Genomic DNA, 21,582 nt, shown 5'->3' with positions numbered 1-21,582 from the left:
TTTTCTGCAATCTTTCTGGTACCTTCACAACCCCATAAGCTGCAACCATGAAGTGCATAGCATTAATTTCTCTTATTTTTCTCCTCACTTCTGCTGCATCCAGGGATCTGAAAAGATTTGCTCGAGAGGCAGGTGAGAAAGATTTGCATTAACCATTTGTTGTGTCCTTGCAAGGTTTGCAACATTACTTCAGTGATTATATTTTTTGTATTGAACTTTGCAGAATTTCAAAACTAAACTTTAAGGTTATTGTTCCAAAGTCCATTGAGATCAATGAAAAAAATACCCTTTGACAAACATGGGTTTTGAATCAAGCGTTATGCCAACTGGATTTTTGAATAAAGAGAAATCTTTGTAGGAAAAGTCTACTTTCTTAAAAAGCTTTGTTTTGTCCCCTTAAATGGAAACCTCCCAAACTAAGAACTTTAATTGGAAACTTTTTTATATTTTGACTGAACAGCCTCTACTTGCAGCAAAAAAATCCACTGCATTTTGGCTTTGGCTGCTTTTAATAAAAAGTGAAAACTATATGCTTAAAATTATATAAACATACTAATATTTTCTTTCTGCTGAACTTTTCAGTGTGATATCCACTCATTATCCAAACAGCTCAAATAATTGTGTGCTGCCTCCCCAAGTTTTCTTTATTAGCTTCAGTTGGCGGGGGGGGGGAGTGGGGGTTGTTCTTCACTTCCAGAAACATAACTGGTCCTCCTAGGGTGTATCTACACATGCATAAGATCTGGGAGCAGTTTACTTATGAATAAACTACTTAAGACTAAATGCTCCCAGGCAAGCGTCTACATGTGTAAGGAAGTGGGGGCAGATTTGCTCCTAAGAGCAGCAAACTCCTCTCACTTCCTGAGGCCCTTCAATAGGCCCCTGCCACCACCATGGGGAGCTCTAGGCTCCCCCTGGGTGCTAGCCCAGGGGCTGGCAGGGAGCACTGGGCCAGGACACAGCTGTCTCCTGGCCAGGGCTGGGACATTGCTCCCTGCCCCTGCGGGGCTGCCGGCTGCTGGGGCAGGGACAATGTCCCCCTGCCCCGGCAGCAGGGAGTTCCCATCCCTGGCTCCCTGATCAGGGCAGGGGACTTGGAAAGAGTTGCAGGGCAGGGGCAGGTCCTAGCCCCCTGCCCCGATCTGCCAGCGGGGTAGCTAGCAGCAAGCTCCCAGATGGGCGGTGATTCCCTGCCCAGCCGGGGGTTCGTTACTAGCTGCCCAACTGGTGGCTCAGGGCAGGGGCTGGGATCTGCCCCACCCCTGCAGCTCTTTCCAAGTCCTGCGCTTCTTGGGTGAGAGGCTGGGGCCTGCCCCTGACCAGGACAGTTCCTAGCCCCCACTCTGCAATTGCGCAGGGTGGGGGCTGGAGAGACCCTTCCCTGATCAGCTCTGCAATTGCAGAGCTGGGTGCGGAACAGTTTGGGGAGCTTGTTCCTTGCTCAGCTCCATGAGCACAGAGCTGTGTGGGAAACAGGCTAGGGAGCTTGTTCCCTGCTTTGTTCTGTGAGTGTGGAGCTGGGTGGGGAATGGACTAGTGAGGTTGTTCCCTGCTCAGCTTCATGAGTGCAGAGCTGGATGGGGATCAGCTCCATGCTCATGGAGCTGAGCAGGTAACCATTCCCCACCCAGCTCTGTGATCACGGAGCTAGGAGGGGAACAGGATCCTAGTCCCTGCCAGCAGGGAGCTCCCAGTGCCAACTCCATGAGAGTGGGGCCAGTGCTGGGAGATCCTCATTTCCCAACCCGAGCCTCACCACCATGGAGGTTGGGCTGGAAGATAAAGATTCCCTAGCCCCACACTACCCAACCACAATGGCAAAGCTGGAAGATAAAGAACTCCCAACCCCCACTCCCTGATCATGATCTTGGAGCAGGGGGGCCTGGAGCTTCCTGGTGCTGGGCCAGGGGGAAATAGTCCCTGCCTGGGCTTCAGTGGCAGAGCCTGCTCTGGCAGCAGGCAGCTCCCAGGGGCAGGGAGCAATCTCCTGCCCCTAGGGGGCTGGCTGAGTGGAAGCAGATTTTCTCTCAGTCAGGAGTCTATGTAAGCACTATTGCGCAGTTAGTAATCACAAGTAAATTTGGTACTTGCATTTTAGCAAATTTACTCACAATTAGTGAGGTTTACTGCGCAGTAAGCATGTATATGTAGATGTACATGCTTACTGTGCAGTAAACTACACTACTAGTTTACATGCCAGTTTACTTCACAGTAACCTGTGTGCCCATGCACTAAGCCTGCCCCCTTTGAAGTCAATTGAAACTCTCCAATTCAAATGGAGTTGCAAATCCCAACCCCATGGGCTCCAAACATCTTTGCTAGAGGGGCAGGATTCCAAACACGTGCGATATGTAAGTGTGAACCTTGTTCTTGTCTTTGTTCCCCAGAACACAAGAGCGAGATAGCCCGCCGTTTCAACAACTTAAAGGAAGAGACTTTTGAAGCAGTGTAAGAGACTACATGAATTACAATTTGTAATGTTGATGTTGTACATGTTTTGATGTGGAAAATGTGATAAGCATTGATAAAATAAATATAGCCACAAAAACAGGGAAAACGACTGAAGCAATAGCCTTCTAAATACCAAGCCAGACAAAATATATTTGCATCTTCCTAGCATCCTGAAGCATTCACAAGTAAAGCCACTTTATTGATGACTGGGCAAGTGGAAATATCACTCACCAGCATGTTCCTGTTATGAGTCTGAACCTGTACATATCCCCACCCCCCCCACCCATGCATATCACGCCTTGCAGTTCAGAGGATTTGCTAACCACTGATGGGTGGAAGGAATCTCATTGGGCAGGACAAATAGTGAAACTCATTGGCATCTACAGGCATAGATCAGCTAGACCAGTGTTTTTTTATGGGCAAGGGGGGAGGGGGAAGGTGGAGGCAGGTGAAGATGAATAGAGACAGTCAAAAACCACCTCAGAAACCTTTTTGGGGAGCAACTTCCTATTATCAATTAATTTTATTAATGGCAATAATAATTTATGACATTTACATGTGCCCTGGGTACAAGTAACAGGAAACACACAGATAATTAAAACCCAACTGAAGCTGCTTCTACTCCATGTAAGGTTATTGATATGGAGATGAGGCTTAAAACATAAAACAATACACACATACACACATTAATTGAGGGGGAAGGAACTAGAATGGATGTAGATTGTGATATTATGAGTTTAAGATTACTCAGTTTATACATGAAAGTCATTTGGATGCACAGTCTTGCTCTCACATTCTTAGGATTGTCCATGGAAAATTGTGTGCACCTGTACTGAGGACCCTCAGAATATTTGGCCCCCACCAACTTTGTTCAGATAATTTTAATCAAGGGTCCTTTCCCAGGTTTGGTTGCCATGGATTGAAGAAAATTCTCTGAATTCAACCTTGCATGTGAGGAAAGGGGCTGTTTTTTTAAAAAAATGTCACCTTTACAACTTTGCCTTATATTTCAGTGCCCTGATCACATTTGCTCAGTACCTCCAGAAGTGCTCCTATGAATCCTTAAATAAACTGGTGAAGGTTGTTGTCGATCTTGCACATACCTGTGTTGCCAACGTGGATGCACCGGGATGCACAAAATCAGTGGTAGGCAAAACATCCTGGTTCTGTTTCATCTCTATTTGCACTGCAAACACAACAGCATGATACAGCAGTGAGTTGTTAAAATAATACTGTAATGAATACTGTAACCTGTTGTTTAAAGCTTTCTTTTTTGATATTACCAATAAGACACTTGGCAGGGTGTATTTTCTAAAATAACAGGCTTATCCTATCTAAGAATGGAGTATTTCAAAATACCTTCATGACTCAGTAGCTTATGTCCCACTGACTTCCTCTGGGATATAAACTCCTGAGTCACCGGAGGACAGATATTTGAAGATATTTAGAAGCTTAGAAATGGATGTCATCATGTGAAGCATAGTGCTTGCTAGAAGGAAACACTGGCCCTGTCTACATAGGTGGCAGATTGCACAGTTGTTACCGTGCAGTTATTTAGTACTTGCTTAATCAAGTGCTAAATGATTGCACAGTAACCAGCATTACTGTGCATTACCATCCTTGCATGGTTCTTTTTTTATACTACTGTGTATACTGTGTATACTGTATTATACTACACAGTATAATACTATAATAACACTAGAATACTGCTGTGCAGTACCATCACTGTCATGGTTAGTGCCTGCCAACCCTACTGCGTGGTAGTAATGAGCTACTGCATAGTAGCTTGTTGCTACTGCACAGTAACATCTCATGTAAATGTGTCCACTGGTCCAAGTTACAACTTTCAGCTCTGGTACCAAATCTCAGAGATGTCAACCCAAGTTAAAATGCTAGCCAGTGCATCCTGATCATAAGGAACTGAAGTGATCAACTAAAGTAATATAGCCATTAAGTCTGTCAAATGATTAAAAAATGCGATTGTGATTAGTTGTGCGAATAAAAAAATAGTCACAATTAATCATGATTTTAATTACACAAGTAAAAACTCAAAAATTATGCACAGAAAAACTCAGAATTATGCAAAATTATGCAGGTACTTTGTATGGTTGGGGGGTGCATGTAGGAGGGAATTTGTGAAGGTGTGAGGGGCTGTGGGTGTGTGTGTGTCAAAGGCAGCAGACTGCAGAGCCCACCCTCACCCCACACACAAATCTGAGGGGCGTGTGCCCACATACTTCCCCCAGGGGTGCACACAGTGGCAGGGAGCCATCCCCACCCCTCCCTGCACACCTGAATGAGTCACCCACAGCTCTGTCCCATGATCCGACCTGGCCCTGTGTCCCATTCACCCCAGCCCCTGCCTCACTCCCTCCCTCACTGTGTGGGCCACAATTTGCTCCCTTATCCCTTCCCTCTCCCCGGCCACCCCTTCATTCTCTCTGCATCCCTCCCCCTCCACAGACTTACTGGCATGGCCCTGATCTACATGCAGTGTGCAGGCTGTGGCTGCTTGTGTGTATCCATGTCTGTGTCTGTGTCTATGTCTGTGTGTGCATCTCCCCTCCTCTGCTGCAGCTGCCCAGAGCCTGCACCTGGGCTGCTCTGTGGTCCTCTGTGTTGCCACCTCTGCCCTGCTGAGTGGAACAGAGCCCGGCCCCAGGCTCCAAAACCACATGTGCAATTAACGCATTAAAAAAATTAATGCAAGAACCAATTAACACATTAATCATGTGCATTAACCGTGATTAACTGACAGCCTTAATAGTCATTGGTTATAGAATTCCTGAAACATCCAGAAATGAACTGAATAGTTGAACCAGTTTTGTTTTCAGTCATGGATCTCTGACAATTTTTATCAAAAAAGAAAAAGTCGAAAAGTATGTTCAGCTGTATCTTCTGTTAAAGAAACCTAGATAAGTTTTTAAAATGAAGATGTACATCACTTTTTCCATAAGCAACCTTAATGCTGACCCTTGGCAACGTATGTATTCTACCCCTCTCACTTTAGCCTGCTATTTTCTTGGATGAGATCTGCCAAATAGAAACGCTTCATGATTCATATGGGGCGATGGCTGACTGTTGTGCTAAAGCTGACCCTGAAAGAAACCAGTGCTTTCTGTCATTCAGAACAACCAACCCATCATTCATTAAACCATATGAAAAACCAGAACCTGAGGCAGTGTGCAGAGAATTTCGTGAGGACAAGCAGTCATTCCTGGGACAGTAAGAACACTGAATTTTACTTTATATAGAGATATTCAGCAAGGTCCTCTGATACATAGGACCACATGTTAAAACATTTGTTTCCAATTAACTTGGAAATAGTTGTACATGCATGTTACAAACATGCTAGTCTATTACTCGTGCAGATGTTTGAATAAGCATCTGGTCAAACTCCTTCAAAAGTTGAACTTCTGATGAAAATGTTCATTCAATTCTAGGATTTTTTTTCCATTTGAAATGTTTTTCAAGTGAAAAATTACATTTCTTCAGATACACATATTTCTGGAAATGTTTCCAGAAATTTTGACTTTAGGGCAAAAAAGGAGCCTTACCCAATAATTTTTCTAGTTTTGCTTTCCCACTGCCTGTTCTTTCACCCTGCCCTCCTCTCCCCTGCCCCTTCTTCCATTTTGTTACTGAAAAAAATAAAACAAAAAAATCCACAATGAATTGAGTGGCTGAAAAAAAAGAAAGAAATTTGCCTAATGGCAGTCATTAGTGAATCCTACTTAGGCCATGGTTGGATACTATCTATATGTATCATTAGTTGGCATGCCACAAGGAAAGTTTTGTTTTCTAAAAATAGAAGTTGTCTCAAAAATGGCTTATATAGATTTGATCCTTTTTTTGCTGAAATATGTGTGTTTGTATTTTCCTTTAATTACAGTTACATCTATAGGGCTGCAAGAAGATTTCCTTTTGTTTATGCCCCTACAATTCTTGCCTTGTCTATTGACTACGAGCATGCAGTTGAAACCTGTTGTGCAAGAACTGACATTGGTGCTTGTTTGGATGAAAAGGTACTCAGATTTTCCATGTAAAACACCAAGCGGTATATTGCTTATACAGTAACATTTACCTTCTGACCTGAAGAATCGTTTGTTTTACAAATTTAGGTGTAAGAAAAACTGTCGGGTTCTTTATGAGTATTTAAGTTTCTTTCTGTCATAGTTGTTTTCGATAACTTAGAAGCTTGGAATTAAAACAAAATTAGAACAAAAGCCTTCCTGATCACTTTCACAATTCCTGCATAGTACCCATACTCGTTAGGCTCTTTTTTGAGCTGTACACATGAATGACAGATCACAGGGAATAAAGTTAGTGGAGTACAAAAATGACAAGGAAAATCTTTACATAGCTTGGAAAAATCTTGCAAGGGTTTTCACAATACTATCTCATTGCCCAGAACTGTCATTATTTCTGAAAATTTCAGAAAGTACTTTGATTTCAGTGCAACATTACAATTTGTGGTAGATGACAATTTTTATTATTTGTGTGAAAGTTTGTTATACTACAAATGGAGTCTTGTATTAACATGCACCCGATCTTTCACAGAAAACTACTTAATTGAAATGGCAAGTTGCAACAGACTAGGCTGCAAAAATAGTTAAAGAAATATCACATTCTACTAATTTCACATGAAATTTCTCATGAAAAAGGGATATATTTTCTACAACCCCCCCAAACAAAAATAAAAAAAAACCCTCCATAGTTTTATGTCCCTTTTTTAGCCTGTTTTGTCTACCAGTTGTTAGCATTGCTCAGAAGTAGCAAGGGAAAGGTCCTGGAGTAATCATCTAAGGTAAGATAGCAGGGAACCTTGTCAGTGCACATGTTCAAAAGAAATAAATATTCCTTTACATCCTTGGAAGTCATCTCCACAAATTTGGTCCAGACATGCAGGAGTAAACAGGAACTGTGATCCTATTACCATCTGCCTCAAGCTGGTGAACAGGGAGTGGGTGGGAGGAACCAGGTAATGGATGGAGACCTGGTTCTGCTCTGTTTGCACTGAGTGTGCATGGACTAGAGAGACAAATTTGCTTGGTGTAGACCAGCAAAAAAATGTCCCTCTACATAGGGTTTCTGGTAAAAATTGCTGTCTAGGCCTTTCTGTATTTTGAATGTTATGGGCTAGGTTGTCTTCATTTGTACTCAGGCCCTGGTGGCTTCAGCTTGATTGGGTGTAAGACAGATTGACCTGACGCCCTCAAAGTTTAGGGCTGTGTAGTTTCATTGAAAACATTAGGAATACTTAGTTACAGTGCAAGGTGCAACTCGGAGAGAAAGTGAGAGAGACTGTTTGTACACAGACATATATGCCAACAGTTAGCCATTTACAATCCAGCAGTTTGTATAAGAACTGTTGGTGCTTGGTCTCTCACCATTTAATCAGGCAAAAGCTCTAGGAGTTTCTAAGTTTCTTCCATTAAGTGTGACCACTTCATCTCACAAGTTGCTTCTTCTATGCTAGGTCACTGCCCTAAAGGACAGAACCAGACAAGTTTACAAGATACACAGATATAATTGTAGAGTCTTGAAGACGTTTGGAGAGAGAAGTTTCCAGGCAGAGTAAGTGTCCTTGCCACTATTTTACAACAAAATAAACTGGTTGTCCTAAAATCATGAATATTCACTTCTGATACCTTTCTCTGATGTATCTGTGTAACTCCCTTGCACTTACTGGGTTTGAGGATCACCCTCATAATAATGCCAGAAGAATTTCAATTCCAGAAGCTTTTCTTTACTTTGCATAAAGATGAAACCAGACCACTCTTTTGCCAAAATTGGGCCTGTTCTTGCAGTGCTATCTGAACACAAGACCCATTTACTTCAGTGTGTAATAGAATTGCAGCTTAGTTTTTGTAGGCAGCAAAGGGGAAAAGTGCATATTCTTTGCTGATGGGGATTGTTAATGGAAAGCTAACTATCTGGAGGAAAACAAACAGTTTTAGAGTACAACTCGCTTCGTGGCAGCTGTGGCCTTATGTAAGATTATGTAATTTGCCTCAGAATCGGATGCTTTGATGTGTTCCATACACATATTGTCAAATTTGTCTTACATGTGAATCTTACATGTGATAACTCAAAAATATGAGGTTGGGGGTGTATTTGGTAGCTGTGTTGGTCTGAGACAAAAAGAAATGCAAAACTCTAGAACTCTTGGTTCAGAGATGATACTTTTATTAGACCGACTAAGAAATTGCAGAGGAAATATCTTTTTATAATACGAATATGAAGTTGAGCACTTTTGTGAAAAGTTAAACAAACCCAGACTCTAAACCTGGAATCAATGAGCATATTATGCATTGCAGAACAGTCTCTCAATTTTAGTGCTGTTAGGGTCCAATGGGGTCTTTCTGCTGATTTAGTCTGACCTCCTGTGTAAACACAAGACTGATTTCTTTCAGTGAGCCCTACAACAAGGCTCGCAAGTTGAGGTTTATCTACAGCATCTTTGAGAGAGACTGGTAACCTCAGTTTAAAGCTGCTAAGTACAAAAAAAAAATTGTCAAAGCCCCATAATTTAGAGCAACCTCAGTTTCAGTGATTTGCAGCTTTTGTTTTCAATGCTGAGCTTTCCATCAGACAGAGGTGTTTCTGATTTTTATCTGTTTCCCCAGCACTCTTGCTTTGATTAGCCAAAAATATCCAAAGGCTCCATTTGCAGAGATTTTCAAAACAGCAAAGGATATTTCTGATGAACACAAGGAATGTTGTGATGGTGACATGGTAGAGTGCATGGATGACCGGGTAGGTTCCTTTATTTATTTATTTTTTAAAGCATTGACATAGTTGAAGAACTGGGATGGATGCCATCTCTTATTGCCTATTTACTTACAGCTCTTCATCTTCACATTCCAGGACTGAGTGGCTACATCCTTATCTCTTATAGGTTCAGGGCTAGATCCTTAGGTGGGTTGTACATGACATGGGGGTTTAATTCTCCCTAAATTGAAGCGGTGGTTTTTTAAAAACACTGCTTCAATTTAGGGCAAAGTAAACCCCTGTGTTGTATACACTTCTGTCAGACCCCGATCCTTAACTGCCTCTCCAGCAGTGGGTAGGGGAGCGCAAGTTACTGGCGGGCAGAGCAGCCCCTGAGCTGTAGGTGGGGGGGGGGAGGGGTCTGGTGCTTCCCTGCACAGCAGTGGTGGCCCTGCCCCCAGGTGGCACCCACCCACAGGCACCTGGCTTGGGCAGCCAGGCACCCAGGGGGCACCACAGCTGTGGAAGGAAGCACTGGGCCCCCACACAGCTCAGGCAGGAAGGCAGGCTCTGGTGGACAAAAAAAAAGTTCAGGCTCACCGCTTTTTTTTTTCTTCTTCTGTGGACCCTGCCTTCCCAGGCTGCTGGCGTTCTGCCTGCAAGGTCTGCCTGTACAGCCCCTGAGCCTCATGGAGCCTGGTGCTTCCCTCTGTGGCTGTAGGGTAGGAAGCTAAAACTCCTTGGAGGTGTTTTACTTTGCAGTGCCCCAAAGTCATTTGCTACGTCCCAAAGTAATTTAAGGTGCATTACACTGCTGAATGTGCTACAGCGGCTGGAATTAACACTCAATACACCACTGAATGTGCAAACAGTAGTGCTATTAAAACAATGCAAAAGGCATTTAACCCACTTTAAACCTACTTTAAAGTGTTGTGTGCAAATGGCCATAGCTAGTATAAGTGGAGTCCTTCCATAATTTCAAATGAGTCATTTTTCTACTGGCTCTGGTTGTAGTCCATAGACAGAAGGTGTCACTTTGAATAAAAGCTGCCTGTTGGACCTTGTCAAGCTCAAATCTGTACAACAAACCAAGGGAAACAGATGATGCATCTTGAGACGCTGCAGTGCACTGGGAGGTTCAAGGAACCCAGTAGTAATATATTATTTTTTGATGGGATGCTGCTCAATACACACAAGTTATGGAGGGATGCCTTGAGCCTAACAAGGAATGCTTTGAGCCTAAAAATATTGAGAATCACTGCAGTAGCAGAAAACTGTTGCCCCTGCCCTCTCTGTACAGTGCTGCACTTTAGATTCAGCCATAAAGATAGGGAGGGAGGAGGTTCAGAGTATTATTTCTGGGTCATGAGGGAGAGTCAAAACATAATTTTTTAGACCAAATTTTGAAGGGAACTGCCAGTACCAGTTTAACAATACTCCTGCAGTAAGTGCTTTTCAGCTTTACAGGGCAGTTCACCTTGGCAAGGAGTGCAGTACCAGTCATGAGCGTGCACTCTCTGATTTATTGCAAAATGCCTGTCTGCATGGACTGGTGTGTACCTTGCAGACCCACAAGCCAGTAGCATCCAGGACTAGACCATGTAGTGGTAGTTGACACATCCTACATTGGACAGCGTAGGTTGGCAGGGTAAAGGAGACTTGAAGATTGCTGAATCTGTTCACCCGCCCCATTAACTTCCAAAGACTAAGGGATGGGATAGCCTCCCGCAAGGTGAGCCATTCAGAGTTGCAGGAAAGTCACTGTCCCAGTAGACCCCGGTGCTCTATCAGCTCTAGGCTGTGCTTTACTGATTTCTGCCTCCTGAAAAACATCTCTAGGGGGTCACACATTTTCTTAGAAAAGGGTAGGAGCAGTGCTAAATTGAACCTTGAAAGGGTAAGAAAAAGAATAGCCAAAATGCCTTTTAACTGGTGTTATATTCTACCTTTTGCAGGCACAAATTGTGGAACATATCTGTTCCAACCAAGAGGCCTTCTCTAGTACCATCAGGGAATGCTGCGAGAAGCCACTGGTGGAGAAATGTCAGTGTGTTGTTGAAGCAGAATTTGATGACAAACCTGCAGACTTGCCTCCAATAGCCGAGAAATACATACAAGATCCAGATGTGTGCAAACACGTTGAGGAAGGGCACAATAAGTTCATGGGAGAGTACGTAATACAAACGTTGCACATTCTTACATCCAGCTTGTTATGTTTGTACACAGGTAGCTGAACTGGCAGGCAATAATTAGATCCATTCAAATGCCTAAATTATGAGAGCTTGATCTTCTACTAGTGATTGCTATGAATGGATGTAATTTTACTCCTGGTGAGAAACTGATACAGAGAGTATGCTACACACAGTTAATCAGAACATGAGTCCCTTTTCTGGTTTTAGTGCATTGAACTTTTAAGATTAAGGATTTTGCCTGGAGTTCACTTATATTTGTGTAAATTGGGAATGGATCTATTCAAGCCAGTTGAGTCATATGGGTGTAAAAACTGGCTTAAGAGACTAGTCCATCTTTCACTGAGGTGAACTGAAAAGGGAGTTTGAACAGGCCTTAAACAAGATCATATTCACAATATCTACTACTCTGCATTTCAGATCATCATAATCTATGCTCAAAGATAATGATAAAATCATGCAACACTTTGATGTCTAAGCAGCTATCATAAGCATCCCCAAAATAAATATATTTTATTAGAGTTGTGGTTACTTCTCCCAAGATGAAGGATACTTCCTTACAATTGTCAAGAGATGCTGCTAAAAAGACAAAACCCATTTCATATCTTCTTGTCCATCTAACTTGCTTATATCAAAAGAGCAGGCACTTAGTGACAGTGCTCATTGGAGAAGCTGTATCTATTTTATTCTTCAGTTTTCTAATGCTGGCAGCTTTTAAATGTTACAGGTTTCTCTATGACTATTCAAGAAGGCACCAAGAGTTCTCTACTCCAATGCTTCTGAGGCTTGCTAAGAAATATGAAGACCTCCTGGAAAAGTGTTGCAAAACTGAAAACTCTTCTCAATGTTATGGAAAAGCGGTAGGTTCCACTATTCATTCACACAATAGAAAAAAAAAAAGAGTGTTTAGATAGTGAACTATAATGAACTGATTTACCTCCAGTAAATCTCTTATAATTGGACAGGTAGAGTAGCATATATAAAATAACATGATGGCCATAGTCAGGTTCCTAATAAACATGCACCCACATTATTAAAGCAACCTCAGAGATATCTGGGCCAGTAACTTCTGCAGAGAGGCCAAAAATTCACTGAGCACAGGGAAAGAACTATCTGCTGACTCTGAGATGGCTTCTCTGATTGGGAGTTCAGGGCCAGCTGTGGAGAAGCTTATTTTTCTACTAACTGTTAGCTTGGGGATGTTAAGAATGTAGTCTCCAGAGCTACAAAAGTGTATTAGAATCATGAACGTACAAATATATAATTTCTGTGCCAAAGACCCTACAGTATAAGTAGGCACATATTTTAAAGTGAGACAGCATTCAAATGGAGTTTCAGAAGGTAAAAACAGTTTTACTTTATACACTTTTAACAAGATCCAAAGGGAATAAATTGAAGCTAGAAAAATTACAATACAGAATAAGAGAAAAAGAACTATGAATACCTTGGTAACAGAGTATTCACATAGAGAAGAGACTATGGCATCATTCATGCTATACATCTCTGATTTAGTTAGCCTATAAGGTGGAAATCTGGTCTGCCTTTTGCCTAGTTTCAGGCTAATGTGGTTAACTACCTCTCTCTGCAGACAATGTGACATTATTTTGAATAACAGACACATTGCAAATTGCAAAGAATAGTGGAATACATTCCTGAGAAGGGCAATACCATGGTAGTGGCATTAGTTTGTGAGTCACCATGACAGTGGGTGCAATGCTTTGCTCTGCCACAGATTTTGGGCATGTCATTTGGGCTCCTTCTGCTTCAGTTCTCCATCAGTATATTAGGAAAACTACCCTACCTTATATAGGGGGTCCTGTGAGGGTAATGACATTACAATAATGGTTTCTCAGCTCCTCTGAATCCATGGCCATCTTTAGTCATTGCATGAAATCTGAAATTAGTGCAGTGCTATGTTGGCATGAGGTAGCATTGTACAGACTTACCTGGACTAATTCTATAGGTATGACCTCCCAAATTGGAGTAGGGCACATGGCTTAGAGCTAATTACCCTGCCTGCAGCACAGCATTAAGGTGGCTATATATATACTGTTTGTGTACTGGGTAATGTGTCTAGCAGAGATCCTACTGAGGTGCCAGGTAGGATACTGCCTGGCCCACAGGAACATTCAGGGGCAGGTCATTCTAGTCATGACCTCCCATATCTGTCCTTGCAGCCTACCAATAGTATATACTTAGCCAACTAGTCCATAAGAACATGATAGGATTCTCAGTTGCTATAATTATAAAGGCCAGAACCATGCCTTAGAACCAACAGAAGCAAAAAGCAGCTACACTGGATGTAAACTTGTTTGGAAGGGAGCAGAGTGTGCCACTCTTAAGGGTGTGTCACCTTATATAATAGGCTGCTAACAAGCATTATATTTCCTGGTAGGAAGAAGAATTCCAAAATCACATCCAAGAGACTGAAAACCTTATAAAGGCAAACTGTGACCTTCTTAAACAAGGAGAATTTGAATTCCTACAAGTGTATGTAGCTTCTGAAAAGTAGCTTCTCATTTAAATCATAAATGTTTGAATTTGGTGAAGGTGAAATGTCCTAGGCATGGACAAGCAGAACAATGGCATAACCTATGGGTGACTGGTGCCACCTTATTTGGGGGGAGGGGGAGGGCACATGCCCCCCAGTGACCAGTCAGTGACCGGGGCGGGGGGGGTCCTCCGCAGCTGATCTCACTGACCGGGGTGGGGGATCCCCTCCGTGGCTAATCTCACCGGCTTCTGGAAGTGGCCAGGGTGCTCCCACTCCATGGCCGGCAATTGCAGGGGGGGCACCAGTAAGGGGGGTGCGCAGCATGTCAGGGGGTGCACTAGTGCTCTCGGGGGGTGCATGTGTACCCCCGTGCATCCCCTATGCATTGCCACTGGCATACCCTGTGTCCAGCTGGCACTTTAGAAAAAGCCATTATCCCAGTGCTGGGATGAAAGAGCTTCAAAGGTAGTATGAAGAGATGGGCCACATTAGGAGGATAGGGAGGGTGGGATTTATTTGCTGCAGCTGCTGTCCCTGCTGAAATGGAGAAAAGTTAGTACTGCTTTGGACAGACTGAATTGTACTTTCTCAAACTGGCCTACCTTGGTGATTTGCTGCTAAGATTTTGTTCAACAGTCATCATTCAGTGTGGGTTCTTGTGACTTCAGGGTTCTTACCCGCTACACCAAGAAAATGCCTCAGGTACCAACAGAAACATTGCTTGAAGTTGCAAAGAAAATGATATTAGTTGGTGTCAAATGCTGCCAGGAACCTGAAAACAGACGTATACCTTGTGGTGAGGGATATGTGAGTAGACTTCTTTCTTTCTCTCTCTATCCTCTTCAGCAGGTTTTCTTTGTACTTCACCAGTAGTTTTTTATGAAATCTGCCTGAACCTACTGTCAATAGCCATTTTGTCCACAAAATAGCTATGTATTTTTGAAGGAGACAATGTATGATGCACTGGAAACTTTGGTCAATATTTTCAAAAATAGCAGCCTCAAAATCAGCCCCTACATCCACAATTCCTCCATATTCAAGGAAGCTGGGCACCCAAAGCCATTCCCATTGATGTCAGTTTTATTTTTCATAGAAAAGTTGGATTAGGAGGGACCTTAAAGTCCAGCGTCCTACTACAGGCTAAAATTATATCCTACCTTGGCTTTTGTTCCTCTGAAATAAATAAAACCCAAATTAATTTGGATTGAATCTCTGGCTGGTTTTTTTTTTTTCAGTTGAGAAGTACTAAGTAATCCATTAAAGAAAAACTGTGCTTATTTAAGGGGTGTAGGTTGTAGCCGTGTTGGTCTAAGGACCATCCAGGAAGAGCACACACCAACTGCTGAAACTTCCTTAGCCTGATGAAGGGTTTTTGAACTCGAAAGCTTGCTTAATAACTATTCTCCAACCATTTGGGTTGGTCTAATAAAAGATATCAAATTCACCCAAGGAACCTTGTCTGCCTATGTGCTTATTTAATGCACTTCAATAGCCTTAACATTTTCAAAATAAGAAAGTTATAGAATTTCTGAGCAAGTCCTAAACCTAGATGTGGGACTTAGATATAGATCTAGATGTGGTCATAATTTGGTGAAAACTGATACAATTTGTGAAACTAGTGGAAAACAATCTCAATGTGGAATAAGTTTAATAGTAAAAGAAAATGTTCAAGGCTAGATATGTAGTCGGAAGAAGCCAAAATTGATCAGCTGAAACCAACATTGATGTACTCCAGCTGAAGGGCAGGCTAACTGTAGATTGTGAAAAATGATATCACCTTTCTGCAAGATGAATACTTTCCATACTCAGCCCTGAAATGCTAGTTATCACAAGAGCTTTAATAAAATAATGCTTTTCCAAAGCCTGACTGCAGGAAATGTTTAAAGGCCATGCCAAATAAGCAGAGCTGTCTTCAGACTGTACGGGTGGAAACTGACCTCACCTTTGTGCCTCCATAAAAAAAATTATGGGGATACAAAATGAATCCAAATAGATAGATATCCCTATCTTCTGTTATGCCACAGATACTCAAATTTGTGGCCATTACAAAAGGTAGTGATAAACTGAACCACTTCATTGTGCCCAACATCTACAGGCAGTCCTTGACTTACAACGTTTCAAGTTACAACATTTCACACTTACGACGTTTATAAATTGGCACTCTGTTTCAACTTTATGACGTCCTTCGACACCACTCCAGCAAACAAGTTGGCTGTGTTGCTCATCTCCCTGGAGAACATCTGTCCAAACTTCTTTGGACTGTCTCTTTAAGAAAGCAGACAAGACTCCAGAAAAACCTGCAGCCAAGACTCCTGGGAAGACTCCAGCCAACAACCCTTCCAAAAGTCCAACCAAGAGCCCTTCAAAAAGTCCAGCAAAGTTACCTCAAGACTATAACTTTATGCCATTATGAAGAATTTCAGAATAACTGCATGTACGACGTCTTTATTTTGTGCTCACCTTGGAGCTTTGCTTCAGGAATAGTGGAAGCTCACAGATCATAGACTGTACAATTTGGGGCATGGATACATTTATTACTCTTGTTAATGTTCAAGCCAAAAGTGTTGTGACCTTTGTTTTATTCCTCTCCCTTTGTGTTCAGCTGGACATGGTGTTTCAAGAAATGTGTGAGACACAGAAGACTATACCTGTAAATGATCAAGTTGCCCACTGCTGTAGTGCCTCCTATGCTAACAGGATACCATGCTTTACCAAACTGGGCGTGGATGAAAACTATGTGCCTCCTCCACTCAACCCAGACATGTTTGACTTCGGTGAGAACTTATGCAGTGATCCTCTTGCAACACAACAAGAAAATCAGCTTAAGTAAGATCTTTGTTTTTACTACGAATCTTCTGAAAATCATAGAATCAGAATATCCTAATTAAAAGTGGTTCCAAATTAAACACAAATTCTCACTGTGCATAGAAAATTATCATAGCACTGCTTTAGCAGATAATCACAACAGCAAAACTTAAAACATCTTTGGCTAATTTCAAATAATTAGTGTGTTGACTACAGTTATCCCTGCAGAATTTAGTGGGCCAGCTCCTGAGTTGGCATAATCCATAGCTCACTTTACATCAACTCTAAATGTGACTCATCCCAAAAACACTGAGAAGTTTCTAAGATTCCAGTTTATTTTCTTTGCAGTGAACTCCTGTGGCTTTGTTCGTTTTCCAGGGAGAAAATGGAGTTAAGAAGTCTCTGTTTTAGGATTCCATAGGCTTTAAGATACTTTAGCACAGAGATAGTTAAGGTAGGATTGCTTGAGTATTCAGTCAGAGCTAGTGAACTGCATGAGAAACATGGGAAGGCAGATGATCTCTCTCTTTATTGGTCATCATCAATGTTATCATCTTATTTTCCTGACAGACATGGTCACAACTACTTTAAAGCACGTGGTAACTTTGCAGAAGAAGTTCAAGAAGGCTTTTCTTGATCCTTTTGTAGTTTGTGCCAATGTGAAAGGACAAGTGAAGTAGACAACAAGTGCAGTGAAGCTGGAGTCACAGGTAGCATAGAAGCAGACATGATTGGAGATTATTTAGATCATGGGCTGGCAATGTTTTTGGTCAGATGACCAAAAACACCCCAACTTTGACCCATGCCTTGACTTGGCATGGCAGAGGTAGATGGCAGGGGAGTCGTGAGGGGCCCAATCCTTGTTGCTGGCGGTGAGTGCATGTGTGCCTCTGGGCAGGTGGTAGGGGAGGGGCTGGGGTTGTGCTGCCCTGGCTGCTCCCACACTGTGTGCCCCGAGGTGTGTGTGAAGGTGCTGCTGCCATGGAGCTGGTGCCAGGGCTCCAGACCCTGGTACAGCTGTTTTCAGTCTGCCCACCACCTACTACAGCTGCCCAGAGCCCGGGCTGGCTGTGGCAGGCAGCCGGGAGGTTGCAAACAACTGCACTGGGAACTGCAGCCCCAGCTGGGCTCTGTGGCAGTGGCTGCACACACGCCTTGGGGCATGTGATTGGGAAGGGGTGGGAGCAGCAGAACCCTGGCCCCTCCCCTGCTGTCTGCCCTTAGGGGCACGTGCAGCTGCCACTGCTACGGAGCCCAGCTGGGGCTCTGGAGCCCAACTGCAATCTGGTACAGGTGTTTGCAGTCTCCTGGCTTGCCTGTCATAGCTGGCCTGGGCTCTAGGCAGCTATAGTAGGCAGCCAGGAGGCAAACAGCTGCACCGGGGGCCGGAGCCCCAGCACTGCAATGGTGGTGGCTACACACATGCCTTGGGTCGCATAGTGGGCAAGGAGCCAGGGTCAGTGCTGCCTCTGACCCCTTTCCAGCCATGCACCCCAAGGTGTGCGTGCAGCTGCTGCTGCCATGGAGCCCAGCTGGGGTTCTGGAGTCTGGTGCAGCTATCTATAGTCCCCTGGCTCCCTGCAGCTGCTGCCTGCCACAGAGCCTAGACTGCTTGCAGCAGGGCTTGCAGCCTCCCCACCACCTGCTGCATCTGTGGCTGGAGGCAGCTTCCCAGAACCTGGGCCATCTGTGGCATGCCAAGCAAAATGGCCTCTCATGCCATGCTCTAGCACATGTGCCAGGGGTTGCTGACCCCTGATTTAGAGTAAGCTTTGTTTGGGGGCGGCATTTCTTATACTCAACATGCAGGGACAACTGCAAACCCCATTGGACTTAATGGAAAGACTCCCAGCAGTTTCACTAGATCAAGTCCATGTTGAGAAGAGCAGAACTCAAGAGAATATGCTGCTCTGGGCATTTCTAAAATCCCTGTGTAGGCCTAGGCTCATCAGAGGCCTTAGGGAAATGCAATATCACACACCTACAAGTCAGACTAATTAGTGTCAACTGGGTTAATTATGTTTTGCTCTCATTCCAGATTGCTTGTCAACCTCATTAAACGCAAGCCCACTATGACTGATGAACAACTGAAAAAAATCATCGCAGGTTTTAAAGAAATGGTAGATAAGTGCTGCAAGAAAGAAGACCACGATACCTGCTTTGGTGAAGAGGTATGCCCCATCTATTTTCATGGATCAGGCTTTACTCCTGATTCAAAGAAAGCATACATGGAGGATGTGGATATCTGCATCTTAATCAAATGGTGCAGTCATCACAAGACAATTCTGTCTGGGTGTGCACCAATAAGTTTGTCAGAAGATTAGTATTATTATGGATTTGGTATCTTTGCTACTCATTAGCCAGGTATGACTGTGGTAGCATATCAGTCAGGCCAGGAAAGGATTTCATTTGACTGATCTATTTTGGAAAATAGTTTCTCTAGAAACGTGTGTTCTAGAGGAGGGAGGCACCATCTAGTCCAGGGATTCTCGACTAGGTCACCATGGCACCCTGGGGTGCCTTGAGATCCTTTCAAAGGTGCTGCAGGGTGCCACATAATGTTAGCACAATTAGGTGTACAAGCAAGATGTACAAGATGAACCAAGAGGTTTCAACTAGGAATCCATAATGTTAAAAACATCCTGTTGTGGTCTTCATGAGTTCTTTGCAGCAGCAGAACTGCTCTATTATTTTTCTGTAGTCAAAAAATAAGTGAAATCTAAGAGATGGTATTTTCTGAGAGGTGCTGTTAGTCTAACAAGGTTGAGAACCACTGATATAGTCTGACCTTCAATGTCACCAAGGTCTCAGCAGTTAAAGAACACAGAAGCTTCTTGATTAAAATCTTTATCAGTTATTCCCAATGATTGTCTCTCACAAATATTTTTAATCTTTTTTTCCCAGGGCGGAAAACTCATTGTTGAAAGTAGAGCTATCCTAGGAATTGGAGTCTAAAGTATGGCAGGTAAGAAAAACTGTATTTATGTACTGTGCATTCCTCCTTCAGAGGAAATGGGATCATGGTTGGATATGTACCTGCTTCTTTTGGTGAACTGCTTGTGTAACTATAGAGGCCATGTTCCTAGATCGTGGACCAGGATCCCAGGCTGCAGGGCAGTGAATAAAAAGAGGACAGAGAGATACTACCTCCCTTTGGGTTGTAGTTTTGTCATTTTTGCTATAAGGAAGAACATTACTCTATCAGAAAAAGCCCTGACTCTGCCTCTAACTCTTATGTGATCATAAGTACAGTCACCCGGGGCAGATCTGGGGGGAAGGGAGGGGTGGACAGCCCCTCCCCCTCTCCTTTGTTCCTGTCCTGGGTTGACCTGGGTACAGAAAGAGTCCAAGAGCTGCTCCTGCTCTGCTTCAGCCACAGCCTTCAGCTCTGTGGGGTGTCAGGCTCAGAAGGGGTCAGTAGTGGCAGTACACAGGTTCCTCTTTCCAGCATCTGCTCTCTGCTTTTCCCTTCCCCCCATAGGTGTCTCCTAAATGCAGGCTCTACAAGGATGAACCTGCTCCCTACCACCACTGTTCTTTCTGGCTGATGCAGGCATAGGGGATCTCCCTACAGCAGCTCATGAGTGACTCCTGCCCTGTGCTGGAGAGAACAGCTGTGCAGGGAGCCAGACTCACTGCGAGGTGGAGGGGAATGGGGTGGGCAGGGAGCAAAGCCTGGAAGGTGGAGCCTGAGTGTTGCTGCCACTGTCCCTGGCCAAGCCTGGTACCCCCGACACCTGTTCTCCACAGCCCCTGGCTGCAGCAGGGAAAGAGCAGCTGTGGCTCCTACCCTCCTAGGTCAGCAGGGGATAGAGACAGTGGTATCACTGGGGGGCAGGTTCCTCCCACCTTCACGTACCCACTCCATGCCCAGCTCCCCGCAGTCCCAATCTGACCCAGGGGCTCCAGACGTGCTTTGCCATTCTTCAGACCATTCCTCATGGTCTAAGGGGTGGTGTGTTGCATCCCTCTTTAGTAAATCCTGAATCTGCCCCTGCAATCACCTCTTTGCTGAGGTGGGAGGGTTAATCGCAGGGTTCATCTCTAGAATCCTGACCCAACCACATTGGGACATGGGGAGGGTAAAATAAATGTTGGGGAGGTGCTCAGCTGTTACCAGGAGGATCACGACAGTCTATCCATAACATAGTTGGCCTGTCTGCATGGTATATAGCCACAGAATGATTTTCCCCAGATCCATCTGTAACAGGCCTAATTGCAAATGGACTCTTAACCCAACTGCACAGTTACTGTCCCAAATGGTTGATTTGTCACCTCACATACGGCACACACAACTTTAGAATACATTACTGTGCTTTATGACATAATCCTTTTTTCATTTCCTTTCTAGATTACCAGCAGGGAAGACAACAAATACATTCTTCTGTTCATCTTTTCATGCACTTTGTTTTTATCTTGGTAATGGCCAATGGTTTAAAATTCTGTTTAAATTGATACATAACATTTTGAAGAAAAAAAAGTGTTTCCAGAAATGTTTCAGCGATATTCCTATGGTGAAGTGAAAAAAAAAGAAAAGTTTTTAAAAATTTCATTGACCAAGTCTGTTAATTAACTGAAGACAATGAAGATTTGCACTTCATTCTAGACTCAAGGTTAGATATGAGAACATTTGGGCTAGGGATAGACATTCAAAAAGCCAGAGCCTGAAGTGATTCAATATTTTGCAGGGTAGTCTAACCTGCCTATATTGAACCAATTTGCAAGTGAATAGACATACCCTCTGGACTGAGAAATGCAGGCATATGCCTGCAGCTGCTCAGGCCAGGAGCTGGGGGATGCTAGAGCAGGCCTCCACTGCAGGGAAGCTGTGGTGGGGGAGGAGGAGGGAGAGGGGGTGGCTTACTGGAAGTAGCCTGAAGTGAATTGGCCAGGGAGGGGGTTTATTTCCCCAGTCCCTGTCCCACTGGC

General features: G+C 43.6%; 1 protein-coding gene across 1 annotated transcript; it reads left to right on the top strand.

Annotated features, from left to right (window-relative positions):
- Nucleotides 1-21,205, top strand: LOC102574207 (albumin). The gene is made up of 15 exons (XM_006265652.4): nt 1-132; nt 2,388-2,448; nt 3,465-3,597; nt 5,462-5,676; nt 6,344-6,476; nt 7,931-8,028; nt 9,081-9,210; nt 11,121-11,335; nt 12,082-12,214; nt 13,750-13,844; nt 14,517-14,655; nt 16,451-16,674; nt 18,692-18,824; nt 19,558-19,618; nt 21,005-21,205. The coding sequence occupies exons 1-14, from the start codon at nt 48-50 to the stop codon at nt 19,606-19,608; spliced, it is 1,845 nt and encodes a 614-aa protein (XP_006265714.1). The 5' UTR covers nt 1-47; the 3' UTR covers nt 19,609-19,618; nt 21,005-21,205.
- Nucleotides 21,206-21,582: the final 377 nt, after the last annotated feature.

The sequence above is a fragment of the Alligator mississippiensis genome, chromosome 2, assembly GCF_030867095.1.
Source record: "Alligator mississippiensis isolate rAllMis1 chromosome 2, rAllMis1, whole genome shotgun sequence".
In the NCBI taxonomy this organism is placed as follows: domain Eukaryota; kingdom Metazoa; phylum Chordata; order Crocodylia; family Alligatoridae; genus Alligator; species Alligator mississippiensis.
Note: the sequence above shows the minus strand (reverse complement) of the source record. Positions and strands in the feature narration are given on the sequence as shown.